Source organism: Zeus faber (assembly GCF_960531495.2).
Source record: "Zeus faber genome assembly, chromosome: 1".
Taxonomy (NCBI): domain Eukaryota; kingdom Metazoa; phylum Chordata; class Actinopteri; order Zeiformes; family Zeidae; genus Zeus; species Zeus faber.
In genome coordinates this window covers 7,896,234-7,915,453 of record NC_137193.1, presented here as the reverse complement: position 1 = coordinate 7,915,453, position 19,220 = coordinate 7,896,234, and the positions used below count along the sequence as shown (strand labels likewise).

General features: G+C 43.7%; 1 protein-coding gene across 1 annotated transcript; it reads right to left on the bottom strand.

Annotated features, from left to right (window-relative positions):
* Window positions 1-1,108: 1,108 nt before the first annotated feature.
* LOC307232370 (thiamine transporter 2-like) lies at window positions 1,109-14,108 on the bottom strand (the record flags this gene model as incomplete). The annotated part of the gene is made up of 6 exons (XM_080003359.1): window positions 1,109-1,249; window positions 1,483-1,624; window positions 3,712-3,904; window positions 6,978-7,704; window positions 11,676-11,838; window positions 13,975-14,108. The coding sequence occupies 6 exons, from the start codon at window positions 14,106-14,108 to the stop codon at window positions 1,109-1,111; spliced, it is 1,500 nt and encodes a 499-aa protein (XP_079859485.1).
* Between the last annotated feature and the right edge of the window lie 5,112 nt (window positions 14,109-19,220).

Genomic DNA, 19,220 nt, shown 5'->3' with positions numbered 1-19,220 from the left:
AGGGGTCTTTCATCGCTACAGTGTAAGGCTCATGAACATTCAGATGTCAGATTCATATTTATATTGTGTGATTGTTTCCTGCTTCCCTGCCGACTCGCACTGGAGCTCCCCCAGCAACAGACCAAATTCTTCTGAAGTGCAAAGGCAAAACTTTGAGTGGGAGGTGCAAACACTACGCCACATGCTGCTCTAATATTAATGCAGGCGCATCGCGATGAGTAGCACACACACACACACACACACACACACACACACACACACACACACACACACACACACACACACACACACACACACACACACACTGTGTCTTGTAGGAATGGGCCTATACATGTTTTTCTCACCCTTTTTTGAATAAAAAAAAAATCTAAACTGATGGAACTGTTGCCTGGCAACAGTCATTAGACTGTTATTAATAATAATAATAATAATAATAATAATAATGATTAATAAATGTAGGCTCACAGGTTTGAAAGTAAACAACCATGAAGAATTGATTCTTCCTCTGTGTGCCAATTGTAATTTGTGTTGAACAATATTTAAATTTAATAATTATTTTTATTATTTTTTTACTTTTATCTCCTACATAACATATATTTTTTAATCGAATTCATTGATGGAACTATTGTGTGTAGATCAGACTGAAAACCATTTCACCCAGCAAATGTGAAGTTGGAAAAGGGCTGCACAAAATGAAGCAGACAACCTGTTTTGAAACATTTTGATGTTATAAGATGGTGCATGACAAAACAAATCAGTCACAATTCTTACCAAGTGAAATATGAAACGCTGATTTTTCCATTTTTCGTGAGAACTTTGGAAAATGTTGCAAATTTGAGTGACAAAACATGACATCAGTGGACAGTAGCGCACCGTGGCAGCGTTCTATGTTGTGTGGGTGGCGCCCTCGAGTGTGTCAAGGCAGCCATTGCACTCACTCGATGCTGCGCTGCCCCTGCAGAGCTCAGAGCTGAGGGGACCTCCTCCAAATTATTTGGCCCAGTAAATTCACAGCTGGAATACTTTCATATTTTCCTGCAATCAGAACGAGGGGAATCCCTCCAGGGCGACGGCCGCAGTGATCAGGACGATCACGTCGGGATGAAAGCTATCCTCGGACCTCCGGCAGGTGGGAGTGTCTCTCGGCCCGGGCGTTCGCAGGGGAGCGCCTGGCGCTGACGGCCGTGTAGACGCCCCTCGCCGTGAACAGCAGGGCGAGGGCTCCGAAGTAGGAAGCGTAGACGAAGAACTGAAGAGGAAGAAAGCGTTTCACTATTTTGAAAAGGATGACCTCCGTTTGAAGCGCCTCTTGTCTCTCACTGGATCCCTGCGCTCACTGCTCATTGATCAGTCCAGTTTGAGCAATCCACTGTGGCGACGTTTAAGTCTTTAAATAGAAGCCTTGATGAGGGTTAAAAAAATAGTGAACCTGTCGTTTAAAGTAATTTATGAAACAGGCCCATTGTCTATATTTATTTGTACCTGTGTTGTGATGGTGAGCCGCAGAGATCTGGTGTTGATGACGACAGCGGTGAGGACGCTCTGCAGGGCCATGCCCACAAAGCTGTTGACTCCAAACACCAAGGCCAAGCGCTCCATTCTCAGCTTCTTGGCGATCTGAAAACTAACGAGGAATTGCTTTCAAAGCAGAAAGAAGAAGAGGAGCTTTTTAAAATGTATTTATACTGTAAGTCTTAGTTAGTACAGCCACGCTTAAACCCAGCTTTACACCGAATTTGACAAACAACGGCAGAACCGAGGTTATGCTCTGCTGACTTCCACACAAAATCGAGGTTTCCTGGATGCGTTCAAAAAGGACCGATGCAAGCAACTGCTAATTATGGCCTTATTGAAACCTAATTTAAACTGCAAGTTCCACAAGTTATGTAGACGCTATGTAGACGATGTATATATATATATACTGTATATATACGTATATAGTTTAAATAGGCGAGACTATGAACGCCATGCGTGACGCGGTAAGGGAAGCACAGTTAATTATAATATAAACAAACATTCCAAATAACAATTATAATATAATTAATCTACTCTGAGGAAAATGCATCTTCCCTCACCTGTCCATTGTTCCCACCGCTACAATATTGTTTACGCGAGCAGGGATGTTGCGCACGCCAATGCCGCGAGGGCGCTCGCGAAAAGAATGCGCGTGCACGGCCGTCTGAGCCGCAGGGCTCTGCGTCCTACGTCCCCGCCTGGATCTCGTTTGCGCTCGCAGATTTTGGCACAGATATGCCCTCATGAGATGGCTTGTGAAAAGAGTCCCGCCTGCCTTCTCACGGCCCGGTGGCCTGCACCAACACAATATTGGACCCGTCTCAGCTTAATGAAATGATTTTAGAAATGCCAAATTACTTGCTTTGATGAAATTTTGTTTCTTAATACAATGAAGAAATGTCAAGAATTGCTCCATGAGGCTGTTCTCAGCAGACACATCACAGGCGACGAACTCGGCCGCAGTCTCCACTCAAATGATGCAATGCTGTGATCTGCCAGGTCTAAAATCACATCAATCACAAATTAAAAATATTTCATTCAATTTATTTATTATGAACAATTAAATCTTAAATTTAATCTTAATCTTCAGACAAATCAGACTCTCTTCAGAATGACAGGTCTTGTGGGGTGTTCCCGATATGCAGTGGTTAGTTCATACCAAAAGTGCTCCAAGGAAGGACAAACGGTGAACTGGTGACAGGGTGATGGACGCCCAAGGCTCATTGATGTACGTGGGGAGTGAGGTCCAGCCCGTCTGGTTCGATCCCACAGAAGAACTACCAAAGCACAAATTGCTGAAAACGTTAAGCGACGTTTAAGAGGAGAAAGGTGGTTGGTCCAGAAGACAAACCTGTGGAGGCATGTGGATGTTTAGGAGAGATGGCAGCGGAGTTGTGAACCAGATTGTTTAACACAATCTTGGAAAGCAAGAGTGTTTCTGAGGAATGGAGGACAAGTGTACTTGTACTGATTTTCAAGAATGAGAGCGATGTGCACAGCTGTAGTAATGAGTAAAGAGTAGCGGTGATGTTCAATGAGCAGCGTAATGGTTTCATGCCAGGAAGGTGTTCAAGGTGCAGGTGGGATCACCTCAAGCTTCGGCCCTGAGACCTTCTCTTGTTTGCGGTGCTGACGGAGGTTGACGGACGAGATGAGGCAGGAGTCTCTGTGGACTATGATGTTGGCAGATGACATTGTGATCTGTGGTGAGATTAGGGGGCAGATTGAGGAGAGACTGGAGAGGTCATAATATAATATTATTAGTATAATAGGTATTATATTGTGGTATAATAATAATAATAATAAAGAAAATAATATTAATAGTTATTAAGATATGAATAACTTTTTGGAACATGAAGGGCATTCTTAAGCGCCCTTTCATTCCATTTAAATGAAAGTTGAAAATGGAAAAACAGAAAAGAAAGCTGCAGGAAGAATTCGTGTTGTGGTGTCTCCAACGGGAAACCACACAAAACCAAGAAGCATGTAACCCCACGGGCGACGGGCATTGTGGGTAGGATCAACTGTTGGAAGCGTTTTCGGATTCGCTGTAAAGTCGGCAAAAGTGAGTCTCTTGTTTCCGGGTTCAAGTTCTAGAGTTAAGTTGACAAGCCTGTGAACTTTTTTTCAACTAACACTCTTTTGCCACCGCTACAGTATATTCTTGTACAGACAGCGAGGTCATCATTTTCGTACGTGCATATGGTGGTGAGCTGCATGTAGAGGGCTTTAAATACAGCAAAGCAGGCGTACGAGAGCCAGATGTCATCAGTCAGGGCCATCAGGAAGAGGGCCCCCGCCATCAGGAACGTGAAGCCCCCGAGGACAAGCTCCCCCCACGAGGACCACTCCACGGAGACGTGTCCCACCACCAAGGAAGCTGCCGCTCCTTTCGGGAAAAAGGGAAATAACATATTTACCTTCAAAAAATAAAGAGTTACAAGGCTCAAGGTAGAGAACCAAAGTCACCGCTCTGTCATTAACGCCCCCCCCACTCCTATTATTATAATTATTATTATTATTATTATTATTATTATTATTATTATTATTATTATTATTATTATTATCCATTGGTACTACTGCCATTATTATTGTTGTTATTATTAGTATTACAATTATTATTATTATAAGGCCATTATGATTATCATCACTACTGCTGCTATCTGTAATCTTACCATACCACAGATATTCTATATGTTACTATATATATTTTATATATATATGTATAACCGTATTATACCATACTAGGGCATATTTCAACATACCACTATGCACAATTGACTGTTCCATCAACTTTGTACTATAACACCTGCATTTCCACCCGGGGATCAAGTGTTATTTTATCTTATGTTAATTTCAGGAATTATAAAAAAAATATGTACATATATATATGAACAACACAACTATTATTCTGATTCCTTGCAGCAAAGTCATTCGAGGTCGTCCATTTATTCTCGACACCTATTCAGACACCATTTCATTTTTGCCACCAGATGGCGCCAAAACAGCAGCTTCTGTTTGCAGATTGACTTTGCATCGCATCGATACTGGAGACCTGCAGGAGGGTAATGAATCTGAAACTGCCGGGGTAACACTAAATCTATTATTTGGGGATTATCTCTGTTTGGGTCCTCTGTAAGTGTAGGGAATCACACTCGATGGGCGGCCACAGTTCCTCTGTAAATAAAAGCTGTTTTTAATGAGGTAACTATGGGCGTCTCTAATACGGCATAGAGACGAGTGTCTCTTCACATAATCCCATAATGCTCCTCATCCGGTGGCGACGCTGACGGTCGCCGGCTTTAATCGTTGCCCTTAAAAAACCTTCTTAAAAGTATTTCCTCTTCGCCCGTTCGGAACAACACAGAAGCTTTGGTCACTTCCACACGGGAAATACCTCAACTTCGCGGGCCCGGAAGATTCGAGAGAGAGAGAGAGAGGGAAAGAGAGAGAGAGAGAGAGAGAGAGAGAGAGAGAGAGAGAGAGAGTGTGTGTGTGTGTGTGTGTGTGTGTGTGCAATCAAACGTTGCTGCTCCAATTCATTAGGGGTTGTTTAAAAGTTGAACGGCATCCTAACGCTGTTTATCCTGCGTCGTGACATTTCCATCTGGGAAATCATCGAAAGCCAAACAACGGAGTGAACGTCATTGAGGAGTGATGTGATGTGATGCGTTTTTCTTTGTTTGAGGCCACGAATACAAAGCGTTGCGCGGCCTTTGAAGCCGTTTACAACATCCGTTATGTTTCATGTGTGAATAAGTCGGGATCCACAAACAGTCGAATAAATGGGGCGAGGTGTACGGCGACTGAAAAGTTTCGCTGAGCCCACGCTGGGCTGCGTTGTAACCGCTAATGAGCAGCGTTCCCGACTCCCTGGGACATTATCTTATTTATATCTCCGACCAACGTACATTTGAAAATAGCAAATTATGCGCCCGCCTTTTTGTCCCGATATTTTATCAACCTGGTTATGCATATTCATATCTCTCACTCCGATCCCTCGGGGTCGTGGAGGCCGACGTGGAAAGCCCTTCGGGGAAACGGTTGTGTACGCGGCGCCCTGAAGCGTCGGGAGGATGCGTTTTACGAGTGAAAGACATGCAGCTGGATGTGATGTACAAAGAGTAATTGCCTCTGGTCGCTGTGGGAATACAGGAACGTATGTACGCCATAATCAATAAAAGTGCGCTGGCTGGATGGGGGCAGCTGTTCTTCCCATCTGGGGCTGAGAGAAGGCAATTAATAGGTCTAATTTATGTGGCTGATATTGTGTAGTGAAGAGGGCGTCCAACATTACAGTAGCAAATGTTTTTTTAAATTATTATTATTATTATTATTATTATTATTATTATTATTACTGGAAGGAGGACGTACGGTGCATATCAAATTAGAGAGGATAGGGTTCCATTGCCCACAGTGCCCCTTTAGATTCCCAGATATGATCAAGAGTGTGAAAGCTGGAGTTCTTACTGTATTTTATGTCTTATGTCCTATGTGCACTACTGTCAAAGTGAGGTACGTGTACCACCGGGGGTACGTTGATCCATCCTGGAGGTACGCAAAATAAAGCTGTGGTTTACCTTCCCAAACAGTTGTATTGAATGGCGACTGCAGACTCAGTAACACAAATAGATGCATGCGCCCTGGTGTAAACCCAGAATAATGTTATCACAATGTCTAACATGAAACAGATGATGTTCATAGAATATAAATTAGGCTACGAAATAACCGAGAGTGTGTGAATCGTGCAGGGTCGTTAAATGTTCTGGGATGCATTTCTCAAATGTCGCCTGAACAATAACCCCGCCCACACAATCCATTTATTATGTTAAAATAAGAAAAACCGAAACGCGATGAATACTAACTGGACAATCACTGGTTTCATTTGTAAATGACGATTTACAAATGAAAAAGCCGCAATTGTGACCTTGGATCCACAAAATTTTAGTTGCTCGTTTTGTTATATTTGCTCCAGACAATGATGTATGATGGGAGTATTCTCTCACTTTGTCTCATTGTTGTTGCGCTCTCTCTCTGTCTCTCTGCCTCAGGCACACACACACACACACACACACACACACACACACACACACGCATAATGTATGGACTTTAACTGCTGTAGCTAAGAATGTAAAAAGATATTCCATATTATATTCTATATGTTACTGATCAATTCTGTTGACCTTGTTATGTGTTATGTTGTGCGTGAGTTTAGGTGCAGATCACCTGATACACAGCAATTATTGGAATTATTGGTTATTCTGGGTCAAATATATATATGTATATATATATACATACATATACATATATAAATATATATATATATATATATATATATATCTCAGATGTGCACAGTACATGCATATTTCACATATACACATATTTCACATAATATGTTTACACAATCACTCCATCAATGCAATGGTAAAAAAGAGGCTACGAAGTGAAAAAGCAGATCATACCTGACAGTGTGGTGAAAGCGTCCACAGCTCCATTGTAAGCAGTGAAGTTCTGCTGGGGCTGCGTGGAGACCCACAGCACCTGGACGTAGTTGACCACCTGGTAGAAACCACACCTTCCCGTGGCGGACCACACGCAGAAGAACAACAGGGCGATTGAAGAATAGCATTCCTTACAGTCCAACACCAGCCTCCTAACAGTCCCCATGACATAGCGGGCTGCAGCCTGGAGCATGGAAAGGTCCTGACTCCCCGAGTTGGATCGAGAGTGAGACGTCTCCCTCTGGAATAGGCCTTTCCTTGGCATGGGGAGGAGCAGGGAGGTCAGCAGCGCCACACCAAGAGAGACAAGAGACACGACATCTAGGTAGTACAGGGCCACGCCGGCGATGGACACCAGCAGCTGGCCCAGCAGGGCGCCCGTCGCGTAGCCCACCAGCACTGCCGCCCTGACATAACTGGTCACCTTCTGGTAGCGGCCAGGCTCTACCAGGCTGTAGATGTAGGAGAAGTAGGCCACGTCGGCCGCTGAGGACACGCCGTAGATGAAGAAGGCAAACTGCATGCACTTGACGCCTCGGCAGACCAGGATCAGAAGGAACGCCAGGAAGTTGACCAGTGCCTGCAGGACGATGACGGGCTTGTACCTGACTAGGTCCGTCACCAGGAAGACCGGTATGAGGAGGATGACACTGGAGTAAGTCCACACAGGATACACCTGCCGCGTGATCTGAACAGGTAGACACTTACTTGTTATTTGCATGTAACACATCTTCATATTGTTGCCAGGAAAGGCGAACCCCACCACCAACAATTTCGAACAGCATATAGATGAGCACATGCATAATGCAAATGTATTGAATGGCTGTTACTCACAAAGTGCCAGCTAAAAATAGTATGAAATACTTTTTTTAAATAAAATATCTTATGGATTACCTTTTTACAATTTGCATGCATGTAATTTTGAACCATTTTAAATGTAGCACATGTAGCATTGCATCGGCAGTGAGCCAAAGTCCCAAATTGAAGCTTGTCGACAGGGATGGGGACATAGATGGACATTTAACAGGATGGTGGGTAATGTCACAAAAGTACAGACTCATAAACAACCACTGAATTGAATGAGCACCTCTGTGACCCACACTCAACAAAAACAACAAGCTGTCAGCTTCACAAACCAGCAATTTATGGCTGGGCTGCCATTGGGAAACAACTTGTGTTCCAAGGCATGCGCAGATTCATAATCTGGTGTAAGCTGCACAAAATCTGGACCACTGAGCAATGAAAAATAAAGATTATACGGTCTGAAGTCAAGTCAAATCAAGTGAAAATGTATTTATAAAGCGCATTTCATAACAGGGCAATACAATGCGCTTTGAAAAGAAATGCAATCAAAGAAAGAACAGTGTTGTCAGCTGGTCATTTCAAAAGAATGCCCCTGAAACAACAGCAACAACAAAAGCAGTAGCAACTACAACAAAGACAACAACAAAAACAACAACAAAAGCAACTACAACCATTGTAGCAACAACCGCAACAGCAGCAGCAACAACAGAAAACAACAACAGCAGCAACAACAGCAGCAGCAGCCACAGAAACAACAGAAATTGCAGCAACAACAGCAGCAGCAGCCACAGAAACAACAGAAATTGCAGCAACAACAGAAATAACAGCAACAGAAACATCAGAAACAGCTGCAACAACAGATGCAACAACAGAAACAACATACACAGGAGAAACAACTACAGCAGCAACAACAGAAACAACAGAAACAGCAGCAAAAACAACAGCAGTAACAACTGAAACAACAACAGAAATAACAATAACAGCAGCAGCAACAACAGCAGCACAAGAGCAGCAACAATTAGCGCTAGCTGAGTGCTAGCCAAGCCAAAGTTCACATTCCAAAATCAGAATAACAGTTCAGGCGAGGGTCAAAGCATGGAAATAGTAAGGATATCACAGTGTGAAGAATCCGAAATTCGAAATCCAAAATCAGGTTAAGTTGGGAAACGATTCAACGAAGTAACACACACACAAAGACATCACCGGAACCGGAAGTGGTAGCTCTCACCGGAACCGGAAATCTCCTCGTCTGTACTGAGTCAACAGTGTGCACCATCTCAATCCAGTTGAGGGGCTTTAATTAACGTCTGCTGATCCCCAGCAGCTGAGTGGCACCGGGATGCGAGCCTGCACCACCTGTCTGCCGCGGCGGCTTGGCCCTGTCCCTTGGTCCACCACATACGGGTCAAGTTTTAATTGAAACCTCGGGAGGGAGATCCTTTTGACTCTCTCTCTCTCTCGCTCTCTCTGAAAAAGATACCCTATTTATGATCCTATCACTGTAATCTCACAACAGAAACAACAACAACAGCAGCAACAACAGCAGCAGCAACAGAAACAACAACAGCAGCAACAACAACAACAAAGCAACAACAACAGCAGAAACAGCAGCAACTGCAACCACAGCATCAACGGCAACAACAACAGAAACAGCAGCAACAACAGAAACAACAGCAACAACAGAAGCAGCAGAAACAGTCGCACACAACAGAAACAACAATATAAACGACAGCTGAAAATGTCTGTGCAATCATAAGAACAGTCAGGGCGGAAAAAAACAGATCCCACAGCGTACAGAGCACACACACAAATCTCACAACATAGAGAACACACACACACACACACACACACACACACACACACACACACACACACACACACACACACACACACACACACACACACACACACACAGAAGTCAGTCATAGACTAGTGAACAGCAAGGTTTTTAACCTGCTTTTAAGAGTGTCAGTGTGGGGGCCTCTCTCAGGTCCCTCGGCAGAGTGTTCCATTTACTTGGGGCATAGATACAGAAGGCAGCCTCCCCTGCTTTTCAAGGGATAGTTAGAAGACCACTGCCTGTGGACCTGAGAGTTCTTGCTGGTTCGTGTATAATAAGCATTTATTTTATATACTGAGGTGCAAGGCCATTTATAGCTTTATTTACAAGTAGCAGAATCAATCCTAGTTTTGACAGGGAGCCAATGTAGAGATCTAAGAACAGGTGTGATGTGTTCAACCTTCTTTGTCCCAGTGAGAACGCGTGCAGCCACATTTTGGATTAACTGTAGCCGCTGTACAGCTGATTTCGGGAGGCTGTGAAAAGGCCACTAAGTGGTCCAATCTACTTGTTATGAATGCATGGATGAATTTTTCAGAGACTGCTTTTGACAGGAAGCCTCTTAATTTTGAAATGTATTTTTAGATGGTAGAAGGCTGATTTTGTGATGTGATTGATATGGCTCTTAAAATTTAGATCACCGTCTGTGATTACACCCAGATTTTTTTGCTTCATTCTTGCTCTCCATGTACAGAGAACTGAGATGAGCTGCAATTTTCTGTCTTTGAGCCTTTGCACCAAAGATGAGTATTTCTGTTTTATCTTTGTTCATTTGTAAAAAGCTCTGTGACATCCATACATTAATATCATTCATTTACTGAATGAGGGAGTGTATGGGGAGTAGGTCATCAGGAGATAGGGATATGTACAGTTGTAAATCATCTGCATAATTAGGATAATTTATTTTGTGTTTCTTAATAATATGTGCAAGTGGGAGCATGTAGAGGTTAAACAATAATGGGCCCAGAATGGAACCTTGGGGCACTCCACATATAATATCCACTTTGTTCGACACAAAATCTCCAATGGACAGAAAGAAGAGCCTGGGTTATAGCCTAGGGTGTTCATTGAAGAAGTCAAAGGATGCCTTCGATGCGCAATGCTGCCAGGAGAGCTGTAATGTTACGGGAAGCCGTCTCTTTGTAGTCTGTGAGCCAAATAATTGCAGTGCATGGCCATGGGTGTGAGCAGCCAAGGACGATGAGGCCAATTTTAAAGACCAAGTGAACCCCGTGGTACAAACACTGTTTCCTCTTGATGTTCCCCCACTCCAGGTTTCTGGAATGTTCCACATTCTAACATCTTTCTACAGTCAGCAGCGTAAACCTCTCCTCCTTCGGAGGCTCACAATCCATGCTGAACCACACTCAGGTTTCAATTCTGTAAATTCCAGGCAAGCAAAGGATTGAAGCACAACTACAGTCCTGTGACTTTGCTATTCACATTGTGTATAACTTCAAGAGGAGATGCATTTCCGTGTTTTTAATCTAGAGGTGGAAATGAAGGGAAGATGCTCAGCTTCACGGAATATTAAATATTGGTTTATAGTTTTGATCAAATTGGATTAACTGTTCTCACATTCATACATTCAGCAATAAAGGAGTAAAAATGTGTACATTGAGAGAAAAGTTAAAGTGGTGCACCTAACCAAGGTAACCTAGGACATCCAAATATATAACTAGGACACGTAAAAGTTGCTATTTCACACGCCCAAAGGAGTAATATCTGCGATCATGACCTGATTTCAAAGGCATCTGAAATGAATCACGCTTAGATGGCGGAATGGAATAGCTTTTTTGATCATTAGGCTAGTCTTTAAAGTTAAATCCTCACAAGAAAGGATACACTATATATAAACACAGCACAATGCCGGATGATCTTAGCTGTGGGCTATAAATAAATTGTCATTACAAACTCTGCGGAGAGGCAGCTAAAAATCAAAGGCTTCTTTCATCTCAGACAGTCGGTGGTATACTATTATTATCACTATATTGTGGCTCGGTTCGGTAATGCACCTGGCCGGTGGTGAGGTTCTTGTAGGCTCCCGTAAGGAACTCCGTCAGGAAGGGTTCGATGGGCCTCATCATGGAGGAGAAGCCGTAGATGCAGAGCAGTGCTGTGGGGCCCACCCAGCCTGTGGCGTGGGACCCGCGAGGGGGCCTGGGGCCGCTCTTGCAACTGGAAAACAAACCCGTCGCGGAAAAGAAAGCCATTTCGCTCTCTCTCGTCCCTCTCCCTCTGTGCTTTCCCGGGGGGGAACGTTATGCTTTGCTGCCGGGCAGGAGTCCTAACTCAGGCAATTTAATCTGTGGTGATACGGAAGCCCCAAGATAAGGCCCAAGGTGAGACCGGCTGTGAATGTGAAGTCACCTGATTTTTTTTCTATTGTTGTTTCGCTCCCTCTCTGAAGTATTTTTTTTTTGGGCTACTATAGGACATGGAATAATGTGAGAAGATGCAAGACTGTGGATCGAAATACATTAAAGTGAAATATGAGGTGGTGAGCCCCCGGGGGCCTGGGAGGTTATAATAAATATTACCACGTCCCCTTTATACATAATAAAAAAAAAGCAACCACCACCCTAATTCGATTATACTGAAAGAAGAGTGAATGTGTGTGTGTGTGTGTGTGTGTGTGTTTGTGTGTGTGTGTGTGTGTGTGTGTGTGGGTGTGTATGTGTACATGTTTCAATTGAATTGTAAGGCTACCAATGCATTTGCACAATGCATATTATACAACTGCTTGTTGGATATAATAATAATAATAATAATAATAATAATAATAATAATAATAATAATAATAATAATAATAATAATAATAATAATATTATTATTATTATTATTATTATTATTATTATTATTATTATTATTATGCACAGCTAAAAACTACCCATTTCTTTTAACTCAATTTAACTCTAATTCTTCATCAACTGACTCTTATTGATCATGGCTTAAGTGCATTTTAATCTCTCGTTCAGTTGCCATTTGACTGTTATCCAATCTGGAAGAACATTTTGGATTTCAGTTCCTCGTTGTAATCGAACTGTAATTGAAGGAGGGTTAAACCATGACTTTGTTGTGTATGAGCCAAAGCAATTTACAGCTGCCTCTAAGGAAGACTCTTTATGATTTTGATAGGCTGCCAGGTGTTCTTTAGAACGATCAGCTCTCACATAGTTCTGATTAGAGAAGACTTTCATTACAGTACTGAATTTAAATCAATGCAGATTTTTTTATTTTTTTCATTGCAACCATTTATTTTAAATGAAACCATCTTTTAAATATGTTTTCCTTCTATGATTATTGTTGCACGCCAGCTGGATTCATTTCAATGTCACCAAAGAAAATATGGAAAACATGGGATCTGTACTAAACTGCCAGACGTTTATCTTTTTGTTAAGAGCTGACGCCTTGATCATTTTTGTTTTTAAATTAAAATAAAATTCGATAGATAGATAGATAGATAGATAGATAGATAGATAGATGGATAGATAGATAGATAGATAGATAGATAGATAGATAGATAGATAGATAGATAGATAGATAGATAGATAGATAGATAGATAGATAGATAGATAGATAGATGGATAGAAAGGTAGATAGTATATATAGTATATATAGTAGTAGATATATAATAATTAAGTTATTATCAATAATGTTGTGTAATAATGTTACCAATTGCAATATTAATAATAATAAACTACGCTTGTGACATAGCGGTTTAAACGACACCTCAGCCATGTTAGTAGGTTATGCTGAAGTATGTCTTCCAGATAGTTTTAGTTTGTCGGACGTATTTTGGTATGAAATGCATTGGCTGGTCTCTGAAATATCGATCTAGATTTGGTTGGTTTTTCACTAATGTCTGCTCCGTATGTGGATCGATTTGGATGAAACTTGTCTGTGTTATGTGGAGGTTGGTGTTCCAGATAGTTTAAGTCTTCAAACGTCGAGAATTTTCGCCCGAACATGAACAATAGGGCGTCAGGGGCATGAATAATTGCGGTAGAGCCATGGAGCGCAGCCACGCGCTATTTCTGAATATGACCTCAGATCAGACGAGACAAACTTAATTATATCAGTCAGTGGAGGAAAAGAAGCTTACCAGGACCCAAGACCCAAGAACTCTGATTCCCTGTTACCGGTGGTCATTACGGGAGGCACAAAGGGCACCATTGAAGTTGAAAGGGCAGACATTCTAGAAAGTTGTCAGCGCCACGGAGGGGAAGCGAATGGCTCGTTGGAGCCCCCTTTTTTTTTATTAACAAACACAGTAACAACAGTCAAATTCGCGGCGGGTGCTGTGGCCTGGACCCAGGGTCTAGACCCTCCAGACTCGGGCAGGTGGCGTTCCGGGTCTCCCGGCCCGGGATCCGTGCAAAGTTTTGGGCCCCTGGGATCCGTGGGATCAGTTCGGGGCTCGTGGGCCCAGCGGTACCGCTGGGCATGGTCCGGTTCCCTTTATTGTTCTAACTTTTCGAAGTACTGAGCTGGATCCCAGGGGCGTGAGACCACCTGAAACCAGGTGATCCGCTGAAACCAGGTGATCCGTTGGAGGTTATCTATCCGCTGGAGTCGCGAGCAGGGGCAGAGGCCCTTAGGTTTTAGATCTAATGAATGCACCGTTCAGTGGCATGTATACAAAAACACCCACACACACCTGTGTGTGTGGGCGCTCCGGCTGGCGCACGGATGCAGAAATTATTTGCTTTGCCACACATGGATAATTGCAATCAGATGAAAAACAAGGGCAAATTGCACTCAGCTGAAAGTCCAGACGGCGTCCAGGCCGACTGGAGCCGACAACGATCCACGGGGAGTCCGACGTCCCGGCTCTCTCCTCAGGTATATTATATGAGCGCAGATTCCTAATGGCCTGGTAGACTGCAGATCCATCCCGTGATCTGTGTACTCCGTCAAATTGAGCGCAAGAATTTATAAATCTCTGTGCTGTGGCGGATCCATGACATTCACAGACTACCGACGTCAGGTTTTCATTAGCAAAAGCAATAGCTCTTCGGGGCAGGACCCATAATAAAAATAATAATAATAATAATAATAATAATAATACATATGAAAAACAAGAAACATGCAACGCATATATATATATATATATATATATATATATATATATATATATGTATATACAGTATATATCCAATATACATATATATATATATATATATATATCCAATATACTGTATATACAGTATATATATAAACAATGTGGTAGAATGAAGTGAAAATAATGATGCAATCTCCAATCGAAGGCTACAATACCACTGGGTTATGATTCTGCCAAAAAAATGCTTCTCATCTGCCTGGAGTACTGACCAATTTTACGTGTTTCCTGATCTTGTAACGAGATTTCTTTTGGAGACCGGCAATGATACTTTTTGAGGAACATTTTGTTCATCAACGCCATTCGTTCCCTTTAGTTGTGTCCCCCACAATTTAGAAAGGCGTTGGTTGTTCCTTTTAGCGCCGGATCTGTTGGAGCCCGGTGGATAGCCAGAGTATTACCAGTAGTTACTTTGGATGGAATGATCCTCAGCCCGCTCACACTTCAGCTCTGTCAAGCATCGATAAATAAGTAAAGACGGTGTTAGATGGCTTTGAGATTGCTCTGGGAAAGCAAGACGGCCGCGTTTCCCTCGCAGCTGAGGCATGAAAGGCGGAAAAAAAATAGTGGGTAAATGTCTGAAAGAGACGGAGCGAAATGGAAATGGAGCGAAATTGGGTTTACCACGGTGAGCTCCATCTTGGGGCCCCTGAAAATGGCACTCTAATTTTTTTACGGGGCGCCTCGTCCCGCCGTGATACATCTCCGTAAGAAATCAAGTGGAATTATTTTTTTTCCCCGCGTAGCCCCGGCGGGAGCGGGAGGCTAAGGGGCGCAAATGGACTGTGATGGACGCCAACGTCTGCCCGGCGACGCTCCGAGCAGCCGGCTCCGTCTTCAAAAGTCATCAGCTTGTTCATTTCAATCCAGGGAAATCTAACGGCACGCTTATGTCCTCGTGAAGGATCTGCAGCGCCTCCACAGTCTTTCCTGGTTGTGGAGCAGAGAAGAAGGGAGGAAGCAGGCGAAAGGCATCGTCATGGGTCGAGGTCCATGGTTCATGGTCCACGGTTCATGGTTCATGGGCCACGGTTCATGGTTCATGGTTCATGGTTCATGGTTCATGGTCCATGGTCCATGGACCACGGTTCACGGTTCATGGCTCATGGCTCATGGTCCATGGTTCATGGTCCTTGGTCCATGGTTCATGGTCCATGGTTCATGGTTCATGGTTCATGGTTCATGGTTCATGGTCCATGGTTCATGGTTCATGGTTCATGGTCCATGGTTCATGGTTCATGGTTCATGGTTCATGGTCCATGGTTCATGGCTCATGGTTCATGGTTCATTGTCCATGGTTCATCATGGTTCTATCTATCTATCTATCTTTCTGTCCATGTCTGTAAAAGTTGTGACAATCATAATCCCTGTTAAACACACAGTGGACGTCCAAAGATCTGAAATAGAAAGCACATCCAACCATTTTAAAAGGATGACTCTGTGATGAACGACATGAATAAACTGATCCATGAATCCATACGAACACGACAGCCAACGTACTGCAAGCTCCCAATGTACTGTGGATCTATATGTCTCGCAGCGTTTCCCAAGCTGCGTTCTGCCATGGCAACACACCACAAAGTTACCCGACGGCGCACGGCCATCATCAAAAACACCCCAAATATCACCAAACATCACAGACGTGTGGAGCTGTGACCAAAACGACTCAGGAGTCAGGAGTCTGTTAAAAGTGAGTTAAAGCCCGACTCACAACCTGATAATACTCACCGAGGGCTGAATGAGAGTCCGAGGTGGAAAAAACATCCAGGCACGTTGATTCAAGGATTCAAGGATTCAAGTTATTCATGTTCAATGTGGCTGAGTGACACTCTGCATTCCACCAAAATAAATAGTTTTGACAGAATTCAATGACTCTCATGGTCGTGACATTCGCACCTCAGAGCCCGGGCGACTAACTCTCCAGGAGGTGCTCGCTCACTGTGCGTCGCACCGACCCAACGACAAAAATCCCCCCGAAATGTCACAAAATCGTCCCTTTTTGACTCAGCGGCTCATCACCAAACCCAATCTCAAAAGGCGGTGGAACCTGTTGTCCCTGCGTACGTGTTCTGACTCTCAGTGTGAAACCTGAGCTCGTCCCGATGAGCACGTCGTTCCGGCCGAAACAGGAGACTTACATTAATTACTGCAGCCTCGCAATTTTGATCTTCCACGCAACAGCTGCCGTCCGTTATTTATCTTGAATGGAATTTTCTCCCCCGGAGAGCCGGCGTGCAATTTGGAGGTGCTCGCGAGGCTCAGAGAGTGGGTGTCAGTGTCGGTGTCGGTGTTGTTGTTGTTGTTGTTGTTGTTGTTGTTTTTTTTTTCTTCATCTTCTTCTTTCTCGTGTTTGTGGACCTTGGCTTCAGAAACTCAGACCCCAGTGCACAGCGCTGATGAGACATTTTGATTTGTGCCCGCCGTGCTCACCACCTGGCCACCTGTTTCTAGTTGCTCACCGTATATTCTGTATTATGGTACAGTGGTACCTGGACCTACGACTGTCATTGGTTCTATAAGAACGGTTGTATGTTAAAACAGTCGTATGTCCAAGCAATTTTTCCCATATGAACTATGAAACATGAAGGGTGAAAATAAACAAAATACACAGAACAAACACAGTAAATATGAAAATAATATCAATAAGCTACGTACTACGTGCACACACCATGTAGGTCGCCTGCTGACTGACTGCTGACTGACTGCTGACTGACTGCTGACTGACTGCTGACTGACTGCTGACTGACTGTTGATTGGCCGCCGCCAACTGCAAGTTTCCACGCTCGTATCCAGGAGCAGTCGGTCGCAAGTCGATACAAATGTTGGCGTCTGTGGCTGCTGGTGTCTTGGATGAGTGGTCAGTAGATGCAGTCGTTAGTGGAGGTACCGCTGTTACTATATTATATTTCATATTACATTCATTCTTCCATTGAATCTATCACACCGTTTCCTCCATCCTCTCACATTTCACTATATATATTTTGTGAGTTACAGCATCCCACACAACCCGTGGGATGTTCTCCATCTCGTCTGACCAGGGTGCGTTGTGTGCTTATCATCGGTCACCGCCTCATTCAAGATGCTGATCCATTCTCAAGTCGCTTTATTCGTCACAAAAGTTTTTTTTTTCCTTTTCTTTGAACGCTGGAACTTCCCCTCTGGGCAGGATCAATAAAGCTGCGTCTTATCACAGGCATCTTATCACACACACACACACACACACACACACACACGCACACACACACACATACACACGCTTATCAAATATGTATTGCTGATATTCTCCATTATTTTTTACCCAAATTTTTCACAAACGGATGTTATTGGGTGTATTGCGGAAGAAAAAAGAAAAAAGGTAAATATAAACAGCAACAAAGGCTCCATTATTAACCCAATCAATGACGCACAACAACAACAACAACATCAACAACGACAACAAGGCAACGACAACGACAACAACAACGGCAACGACAACAGCAACGGCAACAGCAACAACAAAAGCAACAACAACAACAACAACAACAACAGCAACGGCAACAGCAACAGCAACAACAACGGCAACAGCAACAACAACAACCACAACAACAACAACAACAGCAACAACAACAACAACAGCAACATCAACAGCAACATCAACAGCAACAACAACAGCAACAACAACAACAACACAACAACAACAGCAACAACAACAACAACAGCAACATCAACAGCAACATCAACAGCAACAGCAACAACAACAACAACAACAACAACAACAACAACAACAGCAACAACAACAACAGCAACAGCAACAACAGCAACAACAACAGCAACAGCAACAACAACGAGAACATCCTGACACGGCCACCTGTTGTGCGGCCCCTCCACCAGGTGGCGCTGTCGCTGCGCGGCCCCGCTCCTCCACGTCGCCGGGCGCTGAGAAGGGGAGAGAGCGAGCGAACGTGACTGGCAGGCGGACGGAGAGAGAGAGACAGAGAGAGAGAGAGACAGAGAGAGAGAGAGAGAGACAGAGACAGAGAGAGAGACAGAGACAGAGAGAGAGGGAGAGCTTCAAAGCCAGCTGTCCCTTTTTTCATCTCTTTTTTTTTTTGAACCGGGGCGGCCATCTGCCGCGCCGTGGCTAATTGGATAATGAGCACGGCCATCGGAGTCCCGGTTTGGACCCCCCCCGCCCCCCGAAAGGCGGCGGCCCCTCCACATATGCTTGGAGCTCTGCTGATCTGACTGGAGGTCACTGCTCCGTTCCGCTGGGATGAGGTGGATCCTTTGTCGTGGCTTTTACCAGATTCCCAGCCAATCGATACAGGGAGCGGCGAACCCCCCGAAGAGTCGTCCCGTCAGACGGGGGCCGTTTGGGCTTCCTGTTTTCACTATTTCTAAAGCCGAGGATACTGTTTTCTTTTTTTTTTTGACATTTCATCGTTTCATATTTAAATAT